General features: G+C 46.0%; 1 protein-coding gene across 1 annotated transcript in view; it reads left to right on the top strand.

The window, feature by feature from the left end:
- Positions 1 to 17,638, top strand: part of LOC121578156 (receptor-type tyrosine-protein phosphatase gamma) — a 234,366-nt gene that overhangs the window by 216,456 nt on the left and 272 nt on the right. Inside the window, exons 14-28 of the mRNA XM_041892308.1 lie at positions 7,516 to 7,607; positions 10,863 to 10,954; positions 13,072 to 13,168; positions 13,282 to 13,364; positions 13,503 to 13,637; positions 13,851 to 13,985; positions 14,301 to 14,473; positions 14,690 to 14,825; positions 15,015 to 15,161; positions 15,382 to 15,475; positions 15,758 to 15,834; positions 16,234 to 16,362; positions 16,512 to 16,658; positions 17,092 to 17,234; positions 17,317 to 17,452. Of these exons, the coding sequence (XP_041748242.1) occupies positions 7,516 to 7,607; positions 10,863 to 10,954; positions 13,072 to 13,168; positions 13,282 to 13,364; positions 13,503 to 13,637; positions 13,851 to 13,985; positions 14,301 to 14,473; positions 14,690 to 14,825; positions 15,015 to 15,161; positions 15,382 to 15,475; positions 15,758 to 15,834; positions 16,234 to 16,362; positions 16,512 to 16,658; positions 17,092 to 17,234; positions 17,317 to 17,452 (1,816 nt within the window). The remainder of the gene's footprint in view (positions 1 to 7,515; positions 7,608 to 10,862; positions 10,955 to 13,071; positions 13,169 to 13,281; positions 13,365 to 13,502; positions 13,638 to 13,850; positions 13,986 to 14,300; positions 14,474 to 14,689; positions 14,826 to 15,014; positions 15,162 to 15,381; positions 15,476 to 15,757; positions 15,835 to 16,233; positions 16,363 to 16,511; positions 16,659 to 17,091; positions 17,235 to 17,316; positions 17,453 to 17,638) is intronic.

The raw sequence follows: 17,638 nt of genomic DNA, 5'->3' as shown, positions 1-17,638 counted from the left end.
AGAAAACAGGGACAAAAGTATCTATATCCACAGTAAAACGAGTCCTATATCGTCATAACCTGAAAGGCTGCTCAGTAAGGAAGAAGCCACTGCTTCAAATCTGCCATAAAAAAGCCAGACTACGGTTTGCAACTGCACATGGGGACAAAGATCGTACTTTTTGAAGAAATGTTCTCTGATCTGATGAAACAAAAATATAACTGTTTGGCCATAATGACCATTGTTATGTTTGGAGGAAAAAGGGGGTCCCTTGTAAGCCGAAGATCACCATCCCAACCGTGAAGCACGGGGGTGGCAGCATCATGCTGTGGGGGTGCTTTGCTGCAGGAGGGACTGGTGCACTTCACAAAATAGATGGCATCATGAGGAAGGAACATTATGTGGATATATTGAAGCAACATCTCAAGACATCAGTCATGAAGTTAAAGCTTGGTCGCAAATGGGTCTTCAAAATGAACAATGACCCCAAGCATGCTTCCAAAGTTGTGGCAAAATGGCTTAAGGACAACAAAGTCAAGGTATTGGAGTGGCCATCACAAAGCCCTGACCTCAATCCTATAGAACATTTGTGGGAAGAACTGAAAAAGCGTGTGCGAGCAAGGAGGCCTACAAACCTGACTCAGTTATACCAGCTCTGTCAGGAGGAATGGGCCAAAATTCACCCAACTTATTGTGGGAAGCTTGTGGAAGGCTACCCGAAACGTTTGACCCAAGTTAAACAATTTTAAAGGCAATGCTACCAAATACTAATTGAGTGTTTGTAAACTTCTGACCCACTGGGAATGTGATGAAATAAATAAAAGCTGAAATAAATCATTCCCTCTACTAGGATTCTGACATTTCACATTCTTAAAATAAAGTGGTGATTCTAACTGACCTAAGACAGGGAATTTTTACTAGGATTAAATGTCAGGAATAGTGAAAAACTGAGTTTAAATGTATTTGGCTAAGGTATATGTAAACTTCCAACTTCAACTGTAGGTATTCCTCTTATCCAGGTGTGAGAGGGCAGTGTGGAGTGCAATAGAGTTAACGTCATCTGTGGATCTGTTGGGGCGGTATGCGAATTGGAGTGGGTCTAGGGTGTCTGGGAAGATGGTGGTGATGTCAGCCATGACCAGCCTTTCAAAGTATTTCATGGCTACAGATGTGAGTGCTACGGGGCGATAGTCATTTAGACAGGTTACCTTGGCTTTCTTGGGCACAGGGACTATGGTGGTCTGCTTGAAACATGTAGTCAGGGAGAGGTTGACAATGTCATTGAAGACACCTGCCAGCTGGTCAGAGTACCCGTCCTGGTAATCCGTCTGGCCCTGCAGTCTTGTGAATGCTAACCTTACTCACACCAGCTACAGCGAGCGAGATCACACGGTCGTCCGGAACAGCTGGTGCTCTCATGCATAGTTCAGTGTTGCTTGCCTCGAAGCGTGCATGGTAGTAATTTAGCTCGTCTGGTAGGCTCGCGTAACTGGGCAGCTTGTGGCTGGGTTCCACTTTGTAATACATGATAGTTTGCAAGCCCTGCCACATCCGACGAGCGTCAGAGTCGGCGAAGTAGGATTTGATCTTAGTCCTGTATTGATGCTTTGCCTGTTTGATGGTTCGTCGGAGGTCGTAGCAGGATTTCTTATAAGCATCCGAATTAGTGTCCCGCTCCTTGAAACAAGCAGCTGTAGCTCGGTGCGGATGTTACCTGTAATCCATGGCTGCTGGTTGAGATATGTACGTACGGTCACTGTGGGGACGACGTCGTCGATGCACTTACTAATGAAGCCAGTGACTGATGTTGTAAATTCCTCAATGTTTTCGGATGAATCCCGGAACATATTCCAGTCTGTGCTAGCGAAACAGTCCTGTAGCTTAGCATCCGCATAGTCTGACCACTTCCATATTGAGCGCGTCACCGGTACTTCCTGTTAGAGCTTTTGCTTGTAAGCAGGAATCAGGAGGATAGAGTTATGGTCCGATTTGCCAAATGGAGAGCGGGGGAGAGCTTTGTATGCGTTTCTGTGTGTAGAGTGAAGGTGGTTTAGAGTTTTGTTGCCTCTGGTTGCACAGGTAACATGCTGGTAAAAATGGGGTGAAACAGATTTCAGTTGCCCTGCATTAAAATCCCCGACCACTAGGAGCGCCGCCTCTGGATGTGCATTTTCTTGTTTGCTTATGACCTTATACAGCTCGTTGAGTGCTGCCTTTGTACCAGCACTATCTCCTTTCTCCCTCTCCTCTCATCTCTCTCTTACACTCCCCCATCCCTGCTCTGTCAGAAGGGAAGGAGACAATCAATTTTTCAGAAAACTAGCTATTCCTAATGGAGTTATGCAAACATGGTCGTCATTAGGTAGCTTAGTGGTTAAGAGCGTTGTGCCAGTAACCGAAAGGTCGCTGGTTCTAATCCCCGAGCTGACTAGGTGAAAAATCTGTTGATGTGCCCTTGAGCAAGGCACTTAACCCTAATTGCTCCTGTAAGTCGCTCTGGATAAGAGCGTCTGCTAAATGACTAAAAAAATAAATAATTAGTTCAGCATCACTTTTTGTCACTTTTCACTACAGCGAATATTGTGATCACTGATTAGATAATAATTGTTTTCACCCAGACGCTCAGTTTGATGTCTCCATTGTCTCAGTAGGTTGTATTGTTGTTGGTCCACAGTAGATCTGAGTTTTGCATCAAAACGTTATTAAGACAATAATTGCTTTTAAAGGGGGAGATCCATCTGGAGGGCTTGAGGAGATGGTCATGGTTAGAGGGAGCTCAAATATGTCACACAGAGGTTTAAATGGGAAAATGATGAATCTATATTTAACTCCGGTAGGAGAGAGTGATTCTCGGTATCCACTCTGTCAGGGGTTGCTACGTCAAAAGTTAGGCCAGGCTGTTTGGAGGATAATTTTGTCCAATGAAAACATTTCATCCTTCTATCTCTACTTCTTTCCATACATCCCACTCTATCTCTGTTTCTGAATGAGGGCCCTCTTCGTTGAGAGTTCAATGAAACCCCCCCCCCCCTCTCTCTTCAATGGGGTTCCCCCTCCCCCGGTGTAAAGGAGGTGTTGAGGGGCTGGTTAGTTAGCTAGCCACACCACACCTTCTCCGTCAGGGAGTCATTAGCCTGGGGAGCAGGGGTGGAGGGGGTCAGGGGAGACCCTCCCCTCATTTCTTCATTCTCTCTCTCGTGCTTTCTTTCTTTCCCCCTCGATTTCAATTCATTTCTCTCTCTCTCTCTCTCTCTCTCTCTCTCTCTCTCTCTCTCTCTCTCTCTCTCTCTCTCTCTCTCTCTCTCTCTCTCTCTCTCTCACACTCTCTCACTCTCTTTCTACACCTCCCTCCCCCTCTCTTTCTGCAAATTCTGATAGGCCACTCTCTTCTATTTTATTTTCCTTCCTCTCTCAACAAGAATGACCAGCATCTGCTCTCTCCTCTGCATCAAGTACAGGTAGGTAGGGGAACGTCAGTAGACATACTGGTAGGGGGACGGAACCATGGTAAGAAAAGCTGGTGTATACGGCATGGATTTGTTTCTGTGTGAGTGAAGGCTTTGTGAGGATAGAGAGTGACTCCTGCCACTGCAGTAGGCTGCAGCACTCCTTTTCTCCTTGTTGTCAGTCTTCCCTTCTCTCTCAGGCTTCTAGACACAGAAGAAGTTGGGTGACATTTCAAAATGCCTCTGACAAAATGAGAGCTTTAGAGAAATATGCCTAAATGCTAGACATTGAGTGATTGTGCGTACATGCAGAGAAAGACTGCCAGGGCTGTTTAAAGTCCTGCTGTATTTAGTCTGTTGTTTGTTATCTAGCCGTAGGAGTCATGGGCCAGGGCTAATAAATGCCATTCAGCAGACGCTTTTAACCAAAGCGACTAATGGTCATGCGTGCATACAGTTTACATATGGGTGGTCCCGGGAATCGAACACACTACCCTGGCGTTACAAGCACCATGCTCTACCGACTGAGCTACAAAGGACCACATGAAGCATTGTGTTGTTGTTTACCTGCTCCTATGGTCAGCTCACGGTGTGTTTTTACAGGAGGCTGTATGTGTTCACAGGGGGCTGTGTGTGTTTAACAGGAGGCTGTATGTGTGTACAGGAGGCTGTATGTGTTTAGTTTACAGGATGTGTGCGTGTTTAAAGGAGGCTGTGCGTGTTTAAAGGAGGCTGTGCGTGTTTACAGGAGGCTGTATGTGTTTACAGGAGGCTGTGTGTGTGTGTGTGTGTGTGTGTGTGTGTGTGTGTGTGTGTGTGTGTGTGTGTGTGTACCTTTTTCATCCCTAACAGCAGGCTGTTGTTGTGTACTCTGGTGTTCATCATTTATTAAGTAATTACTGTGTGGGCGGCAGGAAGCCTAGTGGTTAAGAGCGTTGGGCCGGTAACCAAAAGGTCGCCTGATTCGAATTCCTGAGCCAACTAGGTGAGAAATCTGTCGACGTGTCCTTGAGCAAGGCACTTAACCCAAATTGCTCCCCTAAGTCGCTCTGGATAAGAGCGTCTGCTAAATTACTAAAATGTCAAATGTAAATGACATCAGCAGGGTTCTAAATAGGGCTGGTTCTAACCACGCTGGGGCTTTTACCTGTAATTTAACTGGCAGCTCTGTCTGTTTAATTATATTCACCATCTTGCTGCAAACAACAACCTGAGAATGATGATGATGTGTTGTGTTAACACTAGAGGTCTTCTGAAATGGACCTGGGGCTTTCCCACCCGGACCCAATATGCATAAATACTTTTTTTTAATATAGAGACCTGTTACGAACGGACCAGAGGAAAACTACACCGGTTCCGTATAGACCTGGTCGGATCCAGACCCGGACCAATCCTAGTGAGGGAAGCAGCAGAAAATTCATTTTTTTAATGTACTTTATTAACCGGAGTGGATACAGCGCGAGAGGAGGGAGAGAGGTGCCACTCTAGCAGGCGGTACTGTGAGCGAGTGACAGAGGGCAGGGAGGAGGACAGGAGAGACGAGAGACAGCAACCAACCAAGCCAACTTGCGCTATAGTAGATTAATAGCTGCCATAGCTAGGTTTTAAGGTTATTTATCATCAAATATGACACACAGCATGATGTTAAAGGATAAGCAGTCCATAAACTCTGACATAATAAGCCAGTACAGTGGCTTGCGAAAGTATTCACCCCCCTTGGGATTTGTTTTTGATTTTTTGGGGGTTTGTATAATTTGATTTACACAACATGGAAAATAGATGGAAAATAGTTTTTATTGTGAAACAAACAAGAAATAAGACAAAAAAACTGAAAACTTGAGCGTGCATAACTATTCACCCCCACAAAGTCAATACTTTGTAGAGCCACCTTTTGCAGCAATTACAGCTGCAAGTCTCTTGGGGTATGTCTCTATAAGCTTGGCACATCTAGCCACTGGGATTTCTGCCCATTCTTCAAGGCAAAACTGCTCCAGCTCCTTCAAGTTGGATGGGTTCCGCTGGTGTACAGCAATCTTTAAAGTCATACCACAGATTCTCAATTGGATTGAGGTCTGGGCTTTGACTAGGCCATTCCAAGACATGTAAATGTTTCACCTTAAACCACTCGAATGTTGCTTTTGCAGTATGCTTAAGGTCCTGCTGGAAGGTGAAGTCTCAAATCTCAGGAAGACTGAAACAGGTTTCCCTCAATAATTTCCTTGTATTTAGCGCCATCCATCATTCCTTCAATTCTGACCAGTTTCCCAGTCCCTGCCGATGAAAAACATCCCCACAGCATGATGCGGCCACCACCATGCTTCACCGTGGGGATGGTGTTCTCGGGGTGATGAGAGGTGTTGGGTTTGCGCCAGACATAGCGTTTTCCTTGATGGCCAAAAAGCTCAATTTTAGTCTCATCTGACCAGAGTACCTTCTTCCATATGTTTGGGGAGTCTCCCACATGCCTTTTGGCGAACACCAAACGTGTTTGCGTATTTTTTTCTTTAAGCAATGGCTTTTTTCTGGCCACTCTTCCGTAAAGGCCAGCTATGTGGAGTGTACGGCTTAAAGTGGTCATATGGACAGATACTCCAATCTCCGCTGTGGTGCTTTGCAGCTCCTTCAAAGTTATCTTTGGTCTCTTTGTTGCCTCTCTGATTAATGCCCTCCTTGCCTGCTCCGTGAGTTTTGGTGGGCGGCCCTTTCTTGGCAGGTTTGTTGTGGTGCCATATTCTTTCCATTTTTAATAATGGATTTAATGGTGCTCCGTGGGATGTTCAAAGTTCAAACCCAACCCTGATCTGTACTTCTCCACAACTTTGTCCTTGACCTGTTTGGAGAGCTCCTTGGTCTTCATGGTGCCGCTTGGTCTTCATGGTGCCCCTTCCTTAGTGGTGTTGCAGACTCTGGGGCCTTTCAGAACAGGTGTATATATGCTGAGATCATGTGACACTTAGATTTCACACAGGTGGACATTATTTAACTAATTATGTGACTTCTGAAGGTAATTGGTTGCAGTTATTTTTTTTCATTTCACTTCACCAATTTGGACTATTTTGTGTATGTCCATTACATGAAATCCAAATAAAAATCAATTTAAATTACAGGTTGTAATGCAACAAAATAGGAAAAACGCCAAGGGGGATGAATACTTTTGCAAGGCACTGTACTTCTACAAATATAAATCTAAGAGTGTGCACTTAACTTGCAACAATTTTTGTGTACAATGTCATCTAATTGTACTACGTCATCCATTTTGTGTGATTGTTGGGAAGGACGCGTACGCAAGCTTGTCACGGTAAAGTCTACACTAGTCGTATTCTGCGCATGTGACAAATACAATTGAATTTAATTTTGATATGTTACGAACCCAATTTGGGCAATATGTTACAAATTTGTTGTACTTAAGATCCCGGAGTGCATCTTTAAAGTGAAAAGGTTGATGTTGGGTTAAATGTCTTCTCTCCTCTGTGTGGTGATGTTGGGTTAAATGTCTTCTCTCCTCTGTGTGGTGATGTTGGGTTAAATGTCTTCTCTCCTCTGTGTGGTGATGTTGGGTTAAATGTCTTCTCTCCTCTGTGTGGTGATGTTGGGTTAAATGTCTTCTCTCCTCTGTGTGGTGATGTTGGGTTAAAATGTCTTCTCTCCTCTGTGTGGTGATGTTGGGTTAAATGTCTTACATTTACATTTTAGTCATTTAGCAGACGCTCTTATCCAGAGCGACTTACAGTTAGTGAATACATTTTTTTTTTTTATACTGGCCCCCCGTGGGAATCGAACCCACAACCCTGGCGTTGCAAACGCCACGCTCTATCAACTGAGCTACATCCCTGCCGGCCATTCCCTCCCCTACCCTGGACCAATTGTGCGCCGCCCCATGGGTCTCCCGGTCGCAGCCGGCTGCGACAGAGCCTGGATTTGAACCAGGATCTCTAGTGGCACAGTTAGCACTCCTTAGACCACTGCGCCACTCAGGAGTACAAAAGGAAAGATACTTCTCTCCTCTGTGTGGTGATGTTGGGTTAAATGTCTTCTCTCCTCTGTGTGGTGATGTTGGGTTATCTCTCCTCTCTTCTGTGTTTCTCTACAGGAGGTTTTTCCAGACAGCTCACTTCTATGTGGAGGACAGTAGTTCTCCCAGGGTGGTGGCCAATGAGAACATCCCTGTCATCCCCATCCCAGGTAAGACACGCCTTCTTTCTTAACACACCTTACATTTTACATTTTACATTTTAGTCATTTAGCAGACGCTCTTATCCAGAGTGACTTACAGTTAGTGAGTGCATACATTTTCATACCTTAACACACCTGAAGGCCCAATTCAATCCAACTTGCTTTAGCAATATTTTTGTGTTTACAAACTATTGCCCACCCCTTCCTGGTAGGTTTTTATAGTAGCCACAACCATTATGTGACCATTTTCTTGTCAAAATGTTTTTGTCCACATATTTTTGAAAATATAGTGTATTTATTTAATATATATAATTTATATATATTTTTTCATCTTTGAAGCTGTGCCGCTCCATGTGGTTGAGTCTTGTTGAGACAAGTTACGCTCTCTGTTCTCTGGTCAGATGTAACACGTCGGATCCCTCTGGACAAGTATAGACCAGACTGAGCATTTCCTCTGAATGAATCAAGAACCATATCTTAGGAAGTCAAAGGAGAGAAAGAACAAATTCATCTAAATGGAGAACTAGCTCTGATATTCTCCCACTGATCTCCTCTCATTCTGCATGTGGTCTAATGGTTTATTTGGTCATTTAGAATCACTCTTTAAGTCAAACTGGCATCAACTTTATCTTTGTCAGTCATTATATGCTCTTGTTGTTAAGGATAGGATACATTCTAGTGTGAGTTTAATACTTTTGGGCTTATCTACTTCTGTTTTATTCAGCCGCTTACCCACTCAGTGCATGTAAAGTTGCTTGTGACATGCTATATATGATGTGAGAGGGTTCTTCTCTGAGAGAACCCAGTGTAGAGGCAGCTAGTCAATAACACAATGAGAAGACTGCTGTGTGTGTAGTGCATAGCGTTCCTTTAAGAGAGCAGACACTCAGGGACTCAGAGGGACTATGGCACTACGGCCCCGTTCAAAGCAATGATGGTTAACGTAAAGAACCCAGCTGATGTCTGTATTGTCTCTCCATCCATTCGCTCTCTCTCCACCCTCCCTCGCTCTCTCTCCCCCCTCCCTCGCACTCTCTCCGCCCTCCCTCGCACTCTCTCCCCCCTCTCTCGCTCTCTCTCCCCCTCCCTTGCATTCTCTCTCCCCCCTCGCTCTCTCCCCCCCCCGCTCTCTCTCCCCTCTCCCTTGCTATCTCTCCCCATTCCTCCCTCGCTCTCCCTCCCCCCTCACTCTCTCCCCCCTCCCTTGCTCTCTCTCCCCCCTCCTCCCTCCCTCGCTCTCCCCCCTCCCTCGCTCTCTCTCCCCCTCCCTCCCTCGCTCTCCCCCCTCCCTCGCTCTCTCTCCGCCCCTCCCTCCCTCGCTCTCTCTCCCCCCTCCTTCATGCTCTCTCCCTCTCGCTTTCTCTCCTCCCTCCCTCCCTCCCTCTCGCTCTCTCTCCCCCCCCCTCGCTCTCTCTCCCCCCTCCTCGCTCTCTCCCCTCTCCCTCGCTCTCTCCCCCCTCCCTCGCTCTCTCTCCCTTCCCTCGCTCTCTCTCCCCCTCCCTCACTCTCTCTCCCCCTCTCACTCTCTCTCCCCCTCTCCCTCGCGCTCTCGCCCCCTCCCTCGCTCTCTCTCCCCCTCACTCGATCTCTCTCCCCCCTCTCCCTCGTGCTCTCTCTCCCCCCTCCCTTGCGCACTCCCTCATGCTCTCTCTCCCCCCTCCCTCGCGCTCTCTCTCCCCCGCTCCCTTGCACTCTCTCTCTCCCCCCGCTCCCTTGCGCTCTCTCCCCCCTCCCTTGCGCACCTCCTCATGCTCTCTCTCCCCCTCCCTCATGCTCTCTCTCCCCCCTCCCTCATGCTCTCTCTCACCCCCTCCCTCGCGCTCTCGCTCTCCCCCCGCTCCCTTGCGCTCTCTCTCCCCCCTCTCACTCTCTCTCCCCCCCTCCCTCGCGCTCTCGCTCCCCCCGCTCCCTTGCGCTCTCTCTCCCCCCTCTGACTGGATCAGACACAGCTGGTGTAGTGTGTGTGTGCCTGCAGGTGCATATGGCTTTGTTCCACCTTGCATCATATCCCTTCTCTCCTGAATAAAGGGATGCAAAATGTGTGCACAGCTGCAAAGGACTAGTAAATCCAAATTTGCCCATAGTATTTTAATCAGCTCCATTGATTAGTTTATAAATGGAAGACGGTTGACAAATGGACACTTAAACAATCCCCCAATCACCTTTAACCATGGAACTATTGAAGTGAGTCAGGGAGTGCCTGTCTGCCAGTGGTCCCAGCTGGGAGTGTGTATTGGCTGTAATATCACACACCAGCACTAGCAGACAAACCCAGCAGCTGGTTCCTCTGTCCACACACACACACACACACACACACACACACACACACACACACACACACACACACACACACACACACACCCTTTGTCCTGATGGCTCTCTCTGTGTGACAGTAGCTTCCCCATCACCTCTCCTCCCTAATTAATCATTTGGGACTGATGTGGCTCATCTGACACAGATGCCACCCCCCTCTAAACACCCATATTAGACAATTATGGCTCTTTGTCCGCCAGTGACTCGTCTAGCTATGGTGTGATTCCCATCGCGCTGTGTGACATGGCTAATAAGTGTTCTTCGCAACATAAACGACAACAAGTCTAGATGTGTCCACACAGTGATCCTTTTTATCTGTAAGAATATCGGTGGGGCATTTCAGTGTGTGATGAAGATGCGTTACATGTGTTATTCATATCTGTACTACTGGGGTAGTTATTAGTCTCAGTGGGACGCTGTGTGGGATGTGCTGATTTAGGATCAGTTTTGCCTTTTAGATAACAATGAATGAGATTTAATGGGCAGGGAGGACCTGATCCTAGAGCAACACTCCTACTCTGAGACATTTGGCCCCATATATGTTATTCTCTGAAAGTGTCTGTGGGAGAGGCAGTGAACACCTAGCAGATTGCTGGTTCATTTGTAATGCTGTGCCACGCTAGAATAGCGCAGTCTCACGTTGGAACTCTGAGGGATACAGGCTGAAGGGATATTAATATACCTGGCCTTTCATTTGTCAGTCTGAAATATGGAAGATGTTATAAACCTAGGGAGGTTTTAGACAGGATATTAATATTGTTATTTACAACGCCTTCAGAAAGTATTCACACCCCTTGACTTTTTCCACATTTTGTTGTTATAGCCTGAATTTAAAATGGATTTAGATTTTGTGTGTGACAGTGTGTTACACTCTCACTCTGCCAATGTGAACAAGGCTTAAGTGTGATATGTCCACGTGTGTCTTTCTAAGTGTGATATGTCTTCCTACAGATGACATGGACGCCATCTCTGTCAGGCAGTTCATCAAACACATCATGGAGCTCTACTCCAACAACTTGCACGGGTTCTCTGAGGAGTTTGAGGTAGGAAGAAACACAATACGTTTTTCTCTCTCAGCCTTTCTCCTGTTGTTGAGGGGGAGTGTGTGTCTGTGAGTCTATGGTATTCTCATTCTGGTTTATGTTGTCTGTTAATGTGTAGGTGTGTACATTACTGCCTATGTCTGTGTAAACACTATGAAATGTGTACAGGGCATGTGCAGTATATATACTGAACAAAAATATAAATGCAACATGCAACAATTTCAATAGTTTTACTGAGTTACAGTTCATATAAGGAAATCAGTCAATTGAAATAAATTCATTAGGCCCTAATCTATGGATTTCACATGACTGGGCCGGGGCTCAGCCATGGGTGGACCTGGGAACGCATAGGCCCACCCACTAGGGAGCAAGGCTCACCCACTGGGGAGCCAGGCCCAGCCAATCAGAGCGAGTTCTTCCCCACAAAAGGGCTTTATTACAGACAGAAATACTCCTCAGTTTCATCAGCAGTCCGGGTGGCTGTTCTCAGACGATCCCACAGGTGAAGAAGCCGGATATGGAGCTCCTGGGCTGGCGTGGTTACACGTGGTCTGCGATTGTGAGGCCTGATGGACGTACTGCCAAATTCTCTAAAACGACATTGGAGGCAGCTTATGATAGAGAAATTAACATTCAATTCTCTGGCAACAGCACCTTCATAGGGCGCTCCTCTGCAGCACGCGCACCTGGCATGGGCCCTGTCCTAGTGCACTGCAGGTATTTTTATTTTTTACATTTTTAGTCATTTAGCAGACGCTCTTATCCAGAGTGACTTACAGTTAGTGAGTGCATACATTATTTGTTGTATTTTTTTTTTCTTACTGGCCCCCCGTGGGAATCAAACCCACAACCCTGGCGTTGCAAACGCCATGCTCTACCAACTGAGCTACATCCCTGCCGGCCATTCCCTCCCCTACCCTGGACGACGCTGGGCCAATTGTGCGCCGCCCCATGGGTCTCCCGGTCGCGGCCGGCTACGACAGAGCCTGGATTCGAACCAGGATATCTAGTGGCACAGCTAGCACTGCGATGCAGTGCCTTAGACCACTGCGCCACTCGGGAGATACAATAGCTCTCTAGAAAAATATTGTTCTCTAAACATGGATTCCGCCCATGTTTACTGCAGAGAGGGCGAGGTTCTATCCTAGTGCACAAAATCATCTTCTTCATTATAAGAAGTTATCAGAAACACCACTAGTTTCATTGAAGTCTTGTCTAATCAGTAATACAGATCCTGCTATGGGTCTTCTGTGGTAGTTAGTAGGTAACGTGTTTTGGTTGTTTAGTGCTGGTGTCGGATGGACGGGGACGTAAAGCAACAGCTCTGGTGGTCATTCCTGCAGTCATCATGCCAATTGCACGCTCCCTCAAAACTTTAGACATCTCTGGCATTGTGTTGTGTGACAAAACTGCATATTCTAGAGTGGCCTTTTATTGTGCCCAGCACAAGGTGCACCTGTGTAATGATAATGCTGTTTAATCAGATTATTGATATGCCACACCTGTCAGGTGGATGGATTATCTTGGAAAAAGAGAAATGCTCACTAACAGGGAGGTAAACAAATGTGTGCACAAAATTTGAGAGAAATAAGCTTTTTGCGCATATGGAACATTTCTGGGATCTTTTATTTCACCTCATGAAACATGGGACCAACACTTTACATGTTGTGTTTATATTTTTGTTCAGTATATTTATGCTGAAAGAAGTGTGTGTTGTGGAGCAGATGGGTGAGTGTGAAGCAGGTTAATTAACAGAGGTCTAGTTGCTGGTTGGCTGGACAGGAACACTGTCTCTGTGACCAGGTTGAGGCACAAGGCTAATATCTCCCCAGAGGGAACACAATGCACACAGACACACAGAAACACACAGGTGGGTGCAGGTGAACATACATTATTCATACTATGTCAATCAAACAGAGAACAGACATACAGCCGCAACACTAGGCTAGCTGTCCCAGATGTGTGGGTACACACACAGAACACACACAACTATACAAACCCGTATGATAATGATCATGTTTCTAATGGAATTCAAACAAATCAATATTAACTGAACAGATAATTTGCTGTTTGAAAAATAAATAGTTTTCTCCCCCTCTTGACGTCTCTCTCCCTAGGAGGTCCAGCGCTGTACGGTGGACCTTAAGATCACTGCAGAACATTCTAATCACCCTGACAACAAGCACAAAAACAGATACATCAACATTGTGGCCTGTAAGTCCAACATGCTGCACACTCAAAACAACATTGACAGCCTGTTATATTCATGTGTGACGTTAAAAAGGCAATGCAGAATGAGACTAATATTCCTTTCATCTATCTCCCAGACGATCACAGTAGGGTGAAGTTACGACCCCTGGCTGGCAAGGATGCTAAACACAGTGACTACATGAACGCTAACTATGTAGATGTAGGTCAACCAACTGCTTTAGATGTATTTAGTACCTATTCTGTCTGTCTTTATATATGCTCTGGTAATCACCTTATGTGTACTTGCGCTCTGTGTGAGTGTACCGCTGTCACTGACCCCCTCGTCTCCTCCCAACAGGGTTACAACCATCCCAAGGCCTACATCGCTGCCCAGGGCCCTCTCAAGTCCACTTTCGAGGACTTCTGGAGGATGGTATGGGAGCAGAACACTGGTGTCATCGTCATGATCACAAACCTGGTAGAGAAAGGAAGGGTAGGTGGTCTCTCTCTGCCATTTAGTGTTGGACTGTAGGAGTTACTGTTGTGTTTCAGTATGGATGATATACAGCTGGCTTTATAAAGAGCATATCATATTGTTGTTTGACAGAGAAGATAAGATTAATAATGTTGCCTTTCACAGATGGAATTAGATTAATACTGTTATCTTTTTCAGAGAAAATGAGATGAATACTGTTGTCTTTCACAGAGGAAATGTGACCAATACTGGCCCACAGAGAGCAGTGAGGAGTATGGCAACATCGTGGTTACTCTGAAGAGTACTAAAGTTCACGCCTGCTACACACTGAGACAATTCCTCATACGGAACACCAAAGTCAAAAAGGTATGTCCCAATGCTTCTACAATACTTCTACAGTACTACTGAGATGTTTGTGCATAGTGCTCTTCCCTTGTGTTGGGGACACCTCCGCTTAGGGCTGGTTTCCCCAGACACAGATTAAGCCTAGTCCAGGCTAAAAACACTAAGAATCATGTTCAATAGAGATCCTCCATTGACATAGTTTTTTTGGACTAGGCCTAAGGAAATTGGCCCTTTAGCCAGCAGGTCTTCCCTTGTACGACAGCCTTCAATTTTTGCATCTGCCAAGTGGACATACTACTTCCAGTTCATTCTTAAATGTCATCCATGTTGTTTCAGGGTCAGAAGGGCAACCCGAAGGGGCGTCAGAACGAGCGGATGGTGATCCAGTATCACTACACCCAGTGGCCTGACATGGGCGTGCCGGAGTACACCCTACCTGTCCTCACTTTCATAGGGCGCTCCTCTGCAGCACGCGCACCTGGCATGGGCCCTGTCCTAGTGCACTGCAGGTACAATAGCTCTCTAGAAAAATAATGTTCTCTAAACATGGATTCCGCCCATGTTTACTGCAGAGAGGGCGAGGTCTATCCTAGTGCATCTTCCTCATTATAAGAAGTTATCAGAAACACCACTAGTTTCATTGAAGTCTTGTCTACAATCAGTAAGACAGCTCCTTCTATGGGTCTCCTGTGGTAGTTAGTAAATAATGTGTTTTGGTTGTGTAGTGCTGGTGTCGGGCGGACAGGAACGTACATCGTCATCGACAGCATGCTGCAGCAGATCAAAGACAAGAGCACAGTCGACGTCTGGGGCTTTCTCAAACACATCCGCACACAACGCAACTACCTGGTCCAGACAGAGGTAACGTGTGTGTGTGTGTGACAAATGACACCTCCGATATACCTACAAGTGCATACAGCTACAGTAACTGCCAAAGAGATTCACCAATGTAATCTCCTACGAAATGTTACGCTAGCTAGAGAGATCTTCTCCATAAGCTCAGTGTCCTCTCCAGTCTAATTCCTCCTCTGCCCTTCCCCTGGACTATAGGAGCAGTATGTGTTCATCCATGATGCCCTGATGGAGGCCATCCTGGGCAGTGAGACAGAGGTACCTGCCTGGCAGCTCCATGGTTACGTCAACAGCATCCTGACCCCCGGCCTGGGGGGCCGCACACGCCTCGACAAGCAGTTCAGGGTATGATGAACCCCAGCCTCCTTTGGTGTAGCATAGTGTAGTACATACTGTATGTCTTACAAACTATAAAGAATAGAGCCTTTTAGTTGAAGGGCTACAGTGTACTGAACACTGTAATACATGTCACATACACATTTAATAAACATCAGGTAAACATTAAACCCATTCACGTGAGATTTTTCTATCTCACACCACAGTCTTGCTTCCTCTGTCTCTCCAGCTGCTAACCCAGTGTAACGGTAGCTTCGTGGAGTGTTTCAGTGCCCAGAAAGACTGCAACAAGGAGAAGAACCGCAACTCCTCAGTAGTTCCATGTGAGGACAGTATTTCTATAGATACTATTCTAGGCTACATTATCAATTTCTCTGTCAATTCCCCACCATCTACTGCAGTGAGTGAGATAAGATGAGGTTTCATGCTTTGCCAGTTCGCCCCGAGACATTATAGAAAGAGTTTGAGTTTATTTACCCGGCCATCTTATTATGCCATAGGGAAAGTGCTGTAGTTGCAACAGTTATGTGCATTCTTATCTAGTACTGTATCATGGCACCCTAAGGCCAGGGATGTGATTGAATGTGTTTTGTCTCCCGCTCTAGCGGAACGAGCTCGCGTAGGACTGGCCCCGCTCCCTGGGATGAAAGGCACAGACTATATCAATGCCTCCTACATAATGGTATGATACTGCAATACCCCTCCCCCCAAACACACCACCCAACGCTCACCACACACACTCTGTCTAATGATATCTTCTGTTCCCTTGATGATTATAATTACCCTGCATTTCAAACTGTTATTGTGTGAAGCCTCTTACTGAATAATAGTCAATAATTTATTATAAGGAATAATTAATACTGAGCCATTGAGGCAAAGGCCTGTACACAGTAATCCTCACGATCAGACCGTAACCTTTCAAACTCATTTAGATCAAACGTAAAACCTAACAGATACAATAAATTCCTTCTGATGTTTAGACACCGTAAAAGTAATTGGGCAATAATGTTATAGTAGATTTTGTGAGTTGTTGACTATGTATGAGTACTTACATATTGATCTTCAACCTTGGGCCACACAGGGTTACTACAGGAGTAATGAGTTCATCATTACCCAGCATCCTTTGCCCCACACCACCACAGACTTCTGGAGAATGATCTGGGACCACAATGCCCAAATCATCGTCATGCTTGCAGACAACCATGGTTTGGTGAGTAGAGTAGCTGGCCAGAAGGTTATAACATGAGTCTCTTATCCTTTTTATCCTACTATAATCAAGTAGAGCTCTACTGTTCTCGCCTGGTTACACACATATCATTACACACATCTAACCTTTATGTCTGTCGTATGTGTATCTAGGCTGAGGATGAGTTTGTGTACTGGCCAAGCAGAGAGGAGGCGATGAACTGCCTAGCTTTCACCGTCACCCTGATCAGCAAGGACAGACTGTGTCTCTCAAATGAAGAACAGATCATCATCCACGACTTCATCCTGGAGGCCACGCAGGTACGATAACCCTTCACTTTTGACCTTTCACCCTTCACAAGTAAACTCACCTCTCACCTGTGTGAGTGTATAAAACCCTATCAGACCCTGTCATACCTGTACACAGATGGCAGGGCCATGTGTGTCCCAGAGTGATCCTTCAAGCTGGGTAGGACCAGTGGGACTGGAGCCTGGTTGAGCCCATCCATTTTCAGATTTGCTCTAGCTATCCAAACTAATGGGAATAATAAACTTCTCCTAAATGTATTAAAACAGTACAGTACTAGAGTCCAGTACCGTAGTATTTGAATACGTTTAGAGGTTTATTATTCCCATTAATACAAACTAAGTGTCATCAGATGGGCTTTAGCTAAACTACAGTGCTGGCCTGTAGTAGCGGTACTGTATTGTCAATGTCCTAGTTGTCTGTCTGTAATATCTCTCCCTCTAACAGGATGACTATGTCCTGGAGGTGAGACATTTCCAGTGCCCTAAATGGCCCAACCCTGACGCCCCTCTCAGCAGCACCTTCGAGCTCATCAACGTCATCAAAGAGGAGGCTATGACCCGAGACGGACCCACCATTATACACGATGAGTAAGTGTGTGTGTGTGCATGCATGCGTTGGTATATCAGGAGTATCTATGTGTGTTAACGTGTCCCTCCATGTCTCTGGTAGGTTTGGGGCAGTGTCTGCAGGGACTCTGTGTGCCCTCGCCACCTTGTCTCAGCAGCTGGAGAGTGAAGGGGCTGTGGATGTCTATCAGGTGGCTAAGATGATCAACCTCATGAGGCCGGGAGTCTTCACAGACATAGTGAGTTCACCCATGACCCAGTCAGGAGGATTGGTGCTGTCAGGCTTCATTTATCGCCAATAAGCAATAACTTCTTTAACTTCAGCAAAATCTCCAGTCAGTCATAGGAACAAATATCACTTGGTGGTTGTCAATGCTCATTCTGACATGTCAACAATCTTAGAATAGACCTAGAAGTAACATTTG

The sequence above is a fragment of the Coregonus clupeaformis genome, chromosome 12, assembly GCF_020615455.1.
Source record: "Coregonus clupeaformis isolate EN_2021a chromosome 12, ASM2061545v1, whole genome shotgun sequence".
Taxonomy (NCBI): domain Eukaryota; kingdom Metazoa; phylum Chordata; class Actinopteri; order Salmoniformes; family Salmonidae; genus Coregonus; species Coregonus clupeaformis.
The sequence above is the reverse complement of the archived record's forward strand: the minus strand, read 5'-3'. Positions and strand labels throughout refer to the sequence as shown.